This window comes from Mustela erminea, chromosome 16 (assembly GCF_009829155.1).
Source record: "Mustela erminea isolate mMusErm1 chromosome 16, mMusErm1.Pri, whole genome shotgun sequence".
NCBI lineage: Eukaryota > Metazoa > Chordata > Mammalia > Carnivora > Mustelidae > Mustela > Mustela erminea.
In genome coordinates this window covers 48027175-48039689 of record NC_045629.1, presented here as the reverse complement: position 1 = coordinate 48039689, position 12515 = coordinate 48027175, and the positions used below count along the sequence as shown (strand labels likewise).

The 12515-nt window shown below is 37.0% G+C and overlaps 1 protein-coding gene across 8 annotated transcripts in view; it reads right to left on the bottom strand.

Annotated features, from left to right (window-relative positions):
* VPS13B (vacuolar protein sorting 13 homolog B) overlaps nt 1-12515 on the bottom strand; it is a 769746-nt gene that overhangs the window by 286097 nt on the left and 471134 nt on the right. For all 8 annotated transcript variants that reach the window (XM_032316092.1, XM_032316089.1, XM_032316090.1 and 5 more), the window contains one exon: nt 2215-2418. In XM_032316092.1, the coding sequence (XP_032171983.1) occupies nt 2215-2418 (204 nt within the window). The remainder of the gene's footprint in view (nt 1-2214; nt 2419-12515) is intronic.

Sequence of the window (12515 nt, the reverse complement as noted above, 5' to 3'; positions counted from 1 at the left end):
GGGTGGCTCAGTCAGTTAAATGTCTGCCTCCAGCTCAGGTCATGATCCTGGGAGAGAGCCCCATACAGGGTTTTCTGCTCTTCTGCCTCTTACTCTCCCTCTGTGTGTGTGCCCTCTGTCTGTCTCTCAAGTAAATAAATAAAATCTTAAAAGAAAAAAAAAACAAGATGACCTATAAATTATGTAAGCTGGAACGTCCTGAACCTGAAAACTGAATGGAGTAGAGGAAAGCTAGAACTTGACCCTAACGCCTACCACGTGATGTTTACAGATCAGGACTGGTGTAGTGCATGTAAGGTGTGCACCAGATCCTCCATGCAGGACCAGCTGCTGGAAGTGTTGCCTGCATCCCTCTCCTGAAATGTGGGAAATTTTTCACTCAAATTTGCACCCCTATTCAGGAACATGTTCAATCACTTATCAATGAAAGGCTGTAATAATACATTTATATTTTTTATTTGAGAGAAAGAGAGTGGAGGGGGAGAGGGAGAGAGAGAACCTCCAGCAGACTCCCTGCTGAGCACGGAGCCCGACACAGGGTTTGATCCCACCACCTAAAGATCAGGACCTGAGCTGAAACCAAGAGTTGGATGCTTAACTGACTGAACCACCCAGGTGCCCCTGCTGACAATACGTTTCACACTATGAAAGTGCTCTGTACTAGGGATAAATCAATGGACAAGGATGGTGAAGATCTGTCTTCAGGATCAAGACAGAGTATAGAGATAATTAGAATTAAATATTCAAATGATATGTTAAGAGCACACCAAAGAGGTATTAACCTGCTCTTGTGTAGGCTTAGGCAAAGACTTCCTGGAAAATATGAGGCTTCCTGAGGCTTGATGAATGATGGGAGTTAGGCAAGAAAAAGAGGGGAGGGGGGAACTCTCCAGGCAGGGATCATGTATCAAGGTGTAATAGCAAGTGACAAACCTTATTTTCAGGAAGCTGAAAAAAGCTCATTATGAACAGAGCCACAGGGAAATCAGAAAAGAATGAGGGTAGCTCTAGAAGAAGAAGCTCATATAGAGCACAGACTACTACTTGGGATTTGGTTTTAGGCACATTATTTATCTTGGTTAGGCCTCAGTTTCCTCATGTAGAATTAGGGAAAATAGTTCTCATCAATATCATTACTACAAAAATTAATTTAAATAAGTTCAGTAAAGTGATAAGTATTATATAATCCATTATTAAAGTTGTTGCTATTATTAATGTCAAGACATAGATAAATACAGTTTTGGTGGTAAAAGGACAGAACCCCAAAGCAATCAGCATTGCAAAAGGATTCAACAAAGTCTATATATAAACAATGGTTCAAAGAAATTCAATCAAATAAATCAGCATGGTATGTTATAAGCAACAGATGTTAGTAAATTTTATAAGCAAAAATATATTTAAAAAAATGAGAAAATAGTTAACAATTTTTAAAATCATAAAGACCTCCAGGTTTACAATATGCAAAAAAATTTTTTTTTTAAGATTTTATTTATTTATTTGAGAGGGAGAGAGAGAGCATGAAAAGAGAGAGGTCAGCGGGAGAAGCAGACTCCCTGCCAAGCAGGGAGCCTGATGCAGGACTAGACCGCAGGACTCCAGGATCATGACCTGAGCTGAAGGTAGTTGCTTAACCAACTGAGCCACCCAGGCGCCCCTATAAAAGTATTTTCAATGCCTAGTATCTTTGTTCTAGCAAACAGTTCTATCTAACTCTGATGAGAAATCATGAGCAGCCTGGGTGAGAGGGCAATAGCTCTACAAATCTTATTGCTCTCGTTCAGGACGAATTCCTTTAACAATGTTCTCTGTAAACATAGGTGCTTCAAGTTAAAGTGGACTAAAAAAATAAAAGCAACCCAGAGCTTTTGTTACTTTTCTCTTCTTATCATCATACACAGAAAGGAGAAACTTAGAAAAAATAATCTGACCTTGAATACAGTGAATTTCAAGGGAAAATGTGAATGTATCCTTAGTCTGAAGTGTAACCCTTCATCAAATAGCAAGCTTTAAAAAAAAAAAAAAAGCTGACATAACCTTAAATTTGTAATAAGTCCAGTGTAACAGTTGGTAGGACCAGATGATTTCCAAGCAAAATCATGAATGCAGAAGTGGTACCCCAAAACTTAGGTTGGGCATGCTGAAGACTGTAGCACCAACCATTCTTCTGGCAATGAAACAGTAGAAAGTGTAGAATGTTTCTTAATAATTTCCTACCTGCTGGCCATATTCCACTCAAGGGCTGGGTTTTGAGAATTTCTTTCACTCTCGGTTAGCACCCCTCCTGTGCCACTTTCCTTCTCTGGTTTTAGTTGATCCCACTGTGCAGTACCAATATTGATGGACTGCAGGTCTATTTGGTATTGTCTGTCTTCAATTTCTGATCCAGGGTCTCGAAGAATTCCCAAGTTCAAAGCTCTCCTGTAAAGGCGATGAAATAATGTAAACACATAAAATATTCTGTTTATTTTGTTCACTAACATAATATCATTACCATTTTTTCTTCCTTCTGATGGACTCACTGAGTTAATCAAATCTCCAAGGCAGGTTTTAGGAAGTAACCAGTAGGATGACTTGAAAATGTACCCTAAACTTATAGTAATCTACCCTATAATGATTTTTTACATTGTTCTCAGCAATGTACTGTTTTCTAAGTACTTTCACATCCATGATTTCGGTTCTTGAGCTACTGTGGAGGCTCTATTTTTATCACCATTTTTACTAAAGAGAAAATAATTCAGAGAGGTTGAAAGGTACTGAGGTAGTTTGAGGTAGTTTGTGACAAAACCACAACTTAGACCCAGGCTTTCTAACTCAAAACCCAGTCTTCTTTCCAAGGCTAATCATCTACCTTCTTAAGGCCTTTCATGTCTCCTGAGGAAAGAGAATAGAAATTTGTCAATCTACTGCACTTCCCTAACCCTTGCCCTAACCTAAGCAACTTGACAACCCAGTTGCCACACAGACTGAACTGTTGAGAAGACTACACTGTTTCCATATGGAAACACACAGTGAGGATTATTGGCCCATACAGAGTTGAAACTTTGACTTTACTGGACCCAATGCTAAACAAAGAAATAAAATCATCAGTGGCATAAACCTAAATTAGAGGAAGTAAATTATTACATTTTTTGTGAGGGTTTTAGAATGAAAATAGCAAAGAAATATGGTAGGAAGAAAAGAACTGCGTTCAGGGTTTGGAGGCTAGATAAACCTATATTTGCATGAGTTTGGGAACATTTAGTTTTGTTGGTTCACAAATGTTTTAATGTGAGTCATCAAAAGGAAAATAATATTAGGTCCCTATGAAAGTTTCAATGAACACAATGATATAGAGACTAAAAATAACTTCACTAGTACAAGTACTAAAAAAACCTACAACTGCAGCTATTTGAAAAAAATACAATTAAACTAATTACATCAACTGAACACTAAAGAAATTAATTGATGGGGGTGGGGTGGGGAGAAGGAAGAATGGGTCTTCTTCTGAAAACTACAGAAACTCCAGTTAAGACTGTGTTGTGGCTAAGTTAAGCAGTGTGGGTCAGACCATGTCCCCGAAGGCTGGTCAAATACTGATGGAAGGTGGGTAACTGCAGCGACTCAAGATGGCAGGGGTCTAGGCCAGCTGCTGAGGAATGGAGACAGCATCTGTTGGGCCAGGCGAGGTTCTACTGCGCCAGACAAGGTACGGGCTGAAGCTAATGAATTCAAGTGAAGAAAGGGGCTGGGAAAGAACTGGAGCTGAATGAGCAGGCAGTTCAGGTAGGGTGATATCAGAGAGAGTTATAACAGAGAACAGGCAAACAAATAGGCGTCAGTCTATAGAAACCATAGCAGAAGCCAGAGAAGGAAATGGGATGAATTCTCATTTCTAAAGTTAAGAGCTCAACTTGTTGTTGTTGTTTTCCTTCTCTTTTCTAACTTACAAGAATTGCAATCTAGGAACGGGGATGCAAAGAAAAATAGCCTAAAATTTTACTTGAAGCAAATAATTACATTAGAAATACAGCCCATAAAATGGGATATGAACCTTTTCAACTTGCCCTGATGAAAGTAAAGAAAAAAGAAAGCATGAAGGTAGAGAGGGGAGGGCATAACATTTAGAATAACCCCATTTTGGTACAATGTTCTCGTTTTACTTTAGTATCGGTATAATTCTGCTTAAAGGCCCACCTCAGACTTCACTTTCTATGAAGCCTTTCCCAACCAACCTTTCTCCAAACTCATCTCTCTCAAATCTGTGCTCCTGGGGTTTCTCTATACTAAAAGCACAATAACATCACAATGACATGTCAGTTTTTCCCAATATATCATACATTTCTTGAAGTCAAGAACTAACTCTCCTATCAAGCTATCAGTAAATGCTGTTTCAGTTCACTGATTTGAACAGACACAAATCTTGACAAATCTCAAATGGAGAACCTATATGTCCATAGCAGTAAGAAAACAGTTTTTAAACAGCAAACTTTTGATTCAGATGCACATGAATTCAAATATACAGTAAACATCTTGGGCAGTTAGTGGCATAGCCCATTTTTTAGATTATTAATCCCCATACAAAAGTTACATTTCCTTATTTTAAACTAGCCAATGCTTTCTACACTTTAAATAAATTCCCTAAACATATTTTTAAGGTGAACTAAAATACTTTAAGAATCCTTGAAGAAAAAGTATGTTAAGAAATACAGTCATGCTATATTAAAAGACAAAGTAACTCAGCCCAGCATTAACATCAGTCTATTTCCCTTGGTGCATGGATGTTGTACAATCACAAGATTAAAACCACAAAACACTGAGTTTCATATCAGAGTTTTTCATGTAGACTAGAAATATCCTACATTTTTTTCTTAGTCTTAAATTGAGCTGTATTTCTCTTATCTAGAATGCTTGACAAAAATTTAAAGTTACCTTTTTAAACACATCTTAGAGGTGGCACCAGAGAACAGAAACTTCAAAGTACCCCCCACCGCCCCGCTGACCCCGCCAACCCCGCCAACCCCTTCCAAAGCGAAACCAGGAAAACTAATAAATAAGCACCTGCCAAAGCCAGCTTTTGCTCTTAGGTTTTCTGCTGAATCCTGCAGACACTGATTTTTTGCTCTGATAGCTGCATGGGAGATAAAGCTCAAGGCCCACCCAAGATGATGAATCAACTTAATTGCAGACCCTACATATAAAGCTGGGGTCACAGAGGGCTACATACGTGGTCAAAGTGTGAATTAAAAACAGCCCTCCTGGGGAGCCTCTTGCTGATAGAGCAGTTCAGGATCTTGATTGCAATAGTGGTTACAAGAATCTACATGTGATAAAACTGCACAGAACTATACACACCTAAACACAGGGAGAATCCAGAGAACTGCTGAATCTGAATACAGCTGTGGACTATACTGATTGTCAACTTCCTGGTTTTGAAATTGTACTACAGTTATGCAGGAGGTTAGGCAAGACTTAAAATGACAAAACTCTCAGAAGAAAACATAGGGGGTAAGCTCCTTGGCATCAGTCTTGGCAATGATTTCTTGGTTTTGACCCCAAAAGCAAAAGGCAACAAAAGCAAAAATAAATAAGTGGGAGTACATCAAATTAAAAAGCTTCTGCTCATCAAAGAAAAAGTATCAGCAAGATGAAAAGACAACCTCTGAAATAGAAAATTTTGCAAACCCTATATCTGGTAAGGAGTTCTATCCCAAATATACAAGGAACTCATACAACTTAGTAGCAAAAACACAACCAATTTTAAAATGGGGAAAGGGTCTGAAATAAACATTTTTCCAAAGACATACAAATGGCCAACAGGGAAATGAAAAGGTGCTCAGTGTAGGGCAGTGAAAATACTCTGTATGTTACTGTAATTATGGATATGTGTCATATGTTATTTATCTGTCCAAATCTACACAACGTGTAACGCCAAGATTGAATCCTCATGGAAACCATGGAGTCTGCATGATTATGATGTGTCACCATAGTCCATCAGTTGTAACTACGTACAACTCTGCTGGGTGGGGGATGTTGGTAAAGCTCCCAAGTAATGAGCTACACATAAAAAGGTAGAATAAACTAAAAAATAATAATAATAATAATAAAAATTAAAATTAAAATTAAAAATAGAGAGAAGGAAATAAGAACAAAAATCAGTGAAATAAAAAAGACAGGGAAGGATCAACAAAGCCTAAAATAGATAAACCTCCAGTAGTCAAGAGAAAAAAAAAAAGAGCTAAAGACAGAAAGCCTAAGAAACTAAATTTGCAATTAAAAAACCCCCACAACTATGATGCTGCAGAGACTAAACAGATAAGAGGATATTAGTAAGATTTCTAGTAACAAAGATTTTACAACTTATTGTGGGGAAAAAAATCTCTTATCTAATTTCTCACTGTCCCCAAAGATAATTCTTTTTTTTTTTTTAATTTATTTTTTATTTATTTTCAGCATAACAGTATTCATTGTTTTTGCACCACACCTAGTGCTCCATGCAATCTGTGCCCTCTCTAATACCCACCACCTGGTTCCCCCAACCTCCACAACCCCCCCCCCCCCCCGCCACTTCAAACCCCTCAGATTGTTTTTCAGAGTCCATAGTCTCTCATGTTCTTAACCTTTCACCATGGGATGAATATAAACACTGCCCTCTCATTTCTTCCACCGCATATAATGCTACTTTCTCCTTTCATAAGTTCTTTTTCTATGTAAAAATGACTACTTTAAAACTATATCCTGACAGTTAAACCTGCTGGTCATGTAAGAACTAGTGAAAAGCAACCGTGTACTTCCCTATTCCGTTCCTTACTCAAGACTGTCAACTCTATCTTCCTATCTCAAAGGCCACTAAGCAAAATTGCATTCCCTCATTCAGAGAGTATTTAGTGAACATTGCATGCCAGGCCCTGTGACAGGCCCTAGGGATGCTGGATCCCTCTGTGGTCCCTGCCCTAATACAGCTTACAGTCTCATTGGGGATTTACAGGGAATAGCAAAAAGAGTTAATGCTATAAAAGGTTAGGTATAGAATGCAACTGGAAGTACAAAAACGGGACCCAGATCTAAGGGACCCAGGAAAGAGGAAGCAGTGCTTAAGGGAGTTCAAAACCGCCAAACTTCATTCCATATAATGAAAAAATTTAAAGAAAATTATCTCAGACAGAGGAAACAAGAGGTTTAAAGGTCCAGAGGTGTGAGAGCACAGCATATCCAGAAAACCTGCAAATGTTCTGAACTGTTGGCGTGGAGAGATGTATGGAAGGAAGTAAAGTCACAGACTAGTGAGGCTTCAAGTCAGACAGGCCCTTCCATCAGAAAGCGTCGGAGAACAGCACCAGGCCCAGACTTTGGGGGTGGAGGGGTGTGGCCCACAGGTCACACTTGCCTAGAAAATTGGCATTTTCTCCTCTGGCAAAAAGGTTACAGAAATTATGTATTAGCACAGTAGTCAAGACTAGAGAAAGATCTGAGTTTCTGTCTTATTTTAAGAACTAAGTGAGATAAAGAGCCCAGCATACAACTTGACACATCATAAAAATCTCAGTGACTGTTAGAAAAAAAAAAAAAAATCATCCTACTTTGATTCTCTCTTCAGCCTCTGTATAAAATATTAAATAACAGTGAAATAATTAGAAAGCGAGAGGAAGAAAGACTCACCGGATAAAGTACACATTCGGATTCTGAAAAACAAAAGCCTAGAGCAACAGCAGCACTGACCTTCCATTGAATTAAGTGAGTGAATTCACCCAACGTATTTTTTTTTTCTTTTTAAGATTTTATTTATTTATTTGACAGAGAGAGACACAGCAAGAGAGGGAACACAAGCAGGGGGAGCGGGAGAGGAAGAAGCAGGCCTCCTGATAAGCAGGAAGCCCAATGAGGGACTCGATCCCAGGACTCTGGGATCATGCCCTGAGCCGAAAGGTAGATGCTTAATGACTGAACCACCCAGGGGCCCCTCTACCCAAGTGTTCTAATTTGTTCTGTTTCATCAATCTAAAAACATTTTAATAGTGTTCTGGGTTAGTTTGTAATAAACCCCCGACTTTCTAAGACAGGATACAGTTCTTTCAAACTGTTTAAAAAACAGATTTTCTTCAATAATTTCTTAGTCTCCTGAGATATCGAAGCCAGGAAAGAATGTATTCTTGTACATTTTCCCAAGTATAAAATGTAAATCACTGTTACAAATAATATAGGTAGGCCATTTGGCTTATTAGCTTAGGTTAATATAAAGATTAAATATATTTTAAGATTAGCTCTTATTCACAAACTTTATAAGTTTGGTTTGAGTTTTCTCTGACAGAAACAAATGCAGGGTAATTTCTTTCAGACTTAGATAATAAAATCTAATTTTTCTAATTACATAATCTGTATGACTTATTTTCAATTCTTTAAAGTCAGAAAACACACAGTGGCTCACTGATTTACTTCATTTTCCACAAAGTACTTGTTTTTGTTTTTTTTTCCCCCTCATCTTGAAATACTCACTGATCTTTATTTTTTAAAGTATAAGATGCCCATTTTGGACAGTCTAGTAATTTATTTTTCAATACTAAATTTAAAAAACCATTCAAAATGTTTTCATTCAAATACTAGATGTAAACTCCTCTTAAGCACTCTGAGAGGAAGATGTCTTGTGAAAGATGTATTTAATTAGATCTTTTTTAAAGGTGTAAATACATATAGTCACAATTTGAAGACAATTTTCATTTTTTCAAATGCTGGAAATCCTTTTACAACTTTTAAAATGTGACATTCCCTAAGCAAATGACTTTTAATTTAAAAATAGCCAGTTACAAGTGAAAAACAATTTTACTTCAAAGCCAAAAACAAAAATACATTTTAATCAAGAGAGCTTTGATTTAGTGCACTGCATTTTCATAGCATAAGAAACAACTGCAAAATCATCAGAGCAAAGAATTCTAATAAAATGTTACTTTATTAGAAAACTCATTGGAGGACAAGAGTTTTGTGGCTTTAGTGAGGGTCAGGATGCCTAATAGTAATAATACCTACCTTACAAAATAAAACTAACATCCCAAGTGTCCGCCAATGGGTGAATGGATGGATAAAGATGTCACATACATATACATGCAACAGAACAGTATTCAGCCATAAACACACACACACACACACACACACACACACAGACAAAGAAATCATTTGCAACAACCTGGATGGACCTTAAAGACATTATGCTAGTCAGTCAGAGAAAAACAAATACTGTGTGATCTCACTTATATGTGCAATGGAAACAAATGAGAGAGATCAGAGAAAGAAATCAGACTGGTTATCAGGGGCTAGGGACAGGAAGGGGAAATTGGAGAAACATGGTCAAAAGGTACAAACTTCCAGTTCTAACACATATCAGTGCTAGGGATGTAATGTACATGATAACTATAGCTAACACTGCTATCTGATCTACAGGAAAGCTCTAAGAGAGTAAATCCTAGGAGTTCACATTACAAGGAGAAATCTTTTCCCCTTTACTCCTTATCTTTTTATTGTATCGATATGAAAAGATTGATATTAGCTGAATCTATGGTCTTAATCGTTTCACAATATATGTAAATCAAACCATCATTCTGTACATCTTACAGTGATGTATGTCAATTATTTCTCAATAAAACTGGAAAAAGCCTATATACATACAAACATAGTTATAAGATGAATAAGTAGTTTTGGGGATCTAGTGTATAGCATAGTGATGATAGTTAATGGTATATAGTAAGAGAAGATCTTAAGAACTTTCATAAAAAAAGGTAACTGTAAAATGATGGCTGTGTCTAATTAGCTTGATTGAGGTAATAATTTCAAACTATACATATATCAAATGATCACTTTGTACGCCTTAAACATATACAAATTTTATTTCTCAATTTATCTCAATAAAGCTGGGAGAAAATACATGAAAATACCTTTTTAAGAGAAGCTTATATTGTATTACTTCCTAATTAAGTTTTTTCCTAGAAATGTTTGATATCATAAATGGAATAAAATTTTGTCTTAAATTCACATACCTCTAAAAAGCTCTATGAACTTTGCTCTTTATCCTTATTACAGTCTTTAAGACCTTTTAGCAATTCAAATCAGGAAGGGGGTGAGTTAAGATGCCCATAACTTCCTTGCCCTTAACACAAAAAGCTGCTTTATTGGCTAAAATGTAGGAGTTATAATTGTAATTGCTTTGCCCTTCCGAAACTCATCTCCCATACCATTTGAACCATTCAGCAGGTGGTGTAGGAGGATAAACTAAAGTCTGCAATAGTTGGTCAATAATATAATCATAAGGAACCAAAGAAGACTTTAAGTATATAACAGGAAACATAGCTTTAATGTTTTCCTTTTTAAATTGATTTAGTCTGGGTCAGGCCTTTTGTATGTTTACATAAGGAACAGCTCATGTTGAACCATTTATACTGCTCACTGCTGAATAGGCATATCTTTCGAGCTCACTGTGAAGAAACAGAATTCATTACTTACAGCTCAGTTGAGATCTACAAAACGTTAAACAAGCCAGAAAATAGGAATATAAAAAGAAGTAAAATTTATATACATTGATTCAATTAAATTAATCTGCATTTTTATCACCAAGTATCTATAGGAACAGTAATTTTGAGAGTATACAGGGTAGGGGATTTAAATAGTTGATCGGGCTGAGGACTACTGCTGATTTCCATGACCAATGGCAGGGGTTCTTGTCCTCAGAGGGTAGAATGACCTGAGAGCTTGTTAAAAATGTTAAGTTCCCACCTGCAAAAATTCTGATTCAGCAGGTCTGGACTGGGACTGAGGAATATGCCTTTTCCCTTGTTTGTTTGTTTGAATGCAAACTAGCATTTTTATTGATTTTAAAACCAAATTCTAATACTGAGAGCAATACTTCTTTGACCTGGAACATCATAAATCTAGTACCTGAAGTGAAAGGAGCAAAGACAAGAACCAGTAAACCCAAGGCTATTTCTTTTATAAACTAGAGAAATTAATACTTGTCCTGCTTCCTTCACAGAGTTGTCTCTGCTAATTCACTTCACCCTTGAAAGCTGGGTGTCTATTTTCTCACTTCCATGTACTTTCCCATAAGCCTTGACCCACAGGAGGCTTTTAATATATCAAGTTAAATAAATAACTAATATTCTTCTTTCTTTCCTTTATTTCTCTTGAGGACTGTAAGCAATCATTTTTTTCTTTTTCTCTTCTGTACCTTGAACCTTCAGGCAAATTATGTTGAAGTTAGTCTCCTTGGAAGAGAAAGAGGCTCTCCCTAAGACCCTGCATCCTCTCCGGCTAGCACCTTTTCTCTCACAGTCCCTTTTAACCAGAAACTTATCTTTCTCACAGACCTGTACCCCTGGGGATAAAAATATATTATATGTTTATAAAAAAATTTTTTTAAATTAAAAAAATAATAAAAAAAGAAACTTATCTTTCTCTCAGTATTTCTATTTCCTCACAATTTATTTTTCCTAACCAAGAACAATCAGGTATCACCCCTCCTTCTCCTCTGAAATTTTCCTGGAAAAGATCCCCAACTGATTTTCTAATTATCGGATCCAGTGGATGACTTTTAGTCATTAACTCACCTGTCTTTTCTGGGTATTTGACAATTCAAAATGGCAGCAGAGCACGCTGGTGAAGAGCACAGACTGCACACTTAGCCTGCCAGGATGGATGATTCTAGCTCTGCCACCTACCATTGGGTACCTTTGAGCAAATTAAATTTACTGTGCTTCATTTTAATCATCTGAAAAGTGAAGTCAAATGAGCTCCTTCATGCCAAGTAATACCTGACATAGAGTAAATGATTAATATATACTAGAAGCTATTATTATAATAATCTTTCTCATTATTAAAATTTTCTTCCATGAGGGCGCCTGGGTGGCTCAGTGGGTTAAGCCGCTGCCTTCGGCTCGGGTCATGATCTCAGGGTCCTGGGATCGAGTCCCGCGTCGGGCTCTCTGCTCGGCGGGGAGTCTGCTTCCTCCTCTCTCTCTCTCTGCCTGCCTTTCTGCCTACTTGTGATCTCTCTCTGTCAAATAAATAAATAAAATCTTTAAAAAAAAAATTTTCTTCCATAAACTTGTGTACTTCCACACTCCCTCAACTGTCCTTCTCGAATTTCCTTTACTGGATTCTTTTTTTCTGTTTGTCCCATCAATATTAGTGACTTCTAGGGCTCCATCTTCAGATTTTATGTTTTTTATACATTCAGTAGCATGACTGATTCACAAATGCCACTATATATACTCCTCAACTGTATCTCCAATAAAGGAGATAGGTTTCCTAGAATCCCCTTACATTTTCTGGCCCAGCCCATTTTATGATGAATGGCATACATTTAAAAAACAGTTGGCTACTACTAGAGTTCCATGGTCAAAGAAAGCACAGTATAATTAAACTGTATTAAGAACATGAATTTTATTTTTTATTTTGTTAAGATTTTACTTTTAAGTAATCTCTATACTCAACAAAGGGCTTGAACGTCGACGGTCAAGATCAAGAGTCACATGTTCTTCTAGTTGATTGGGTCAGCC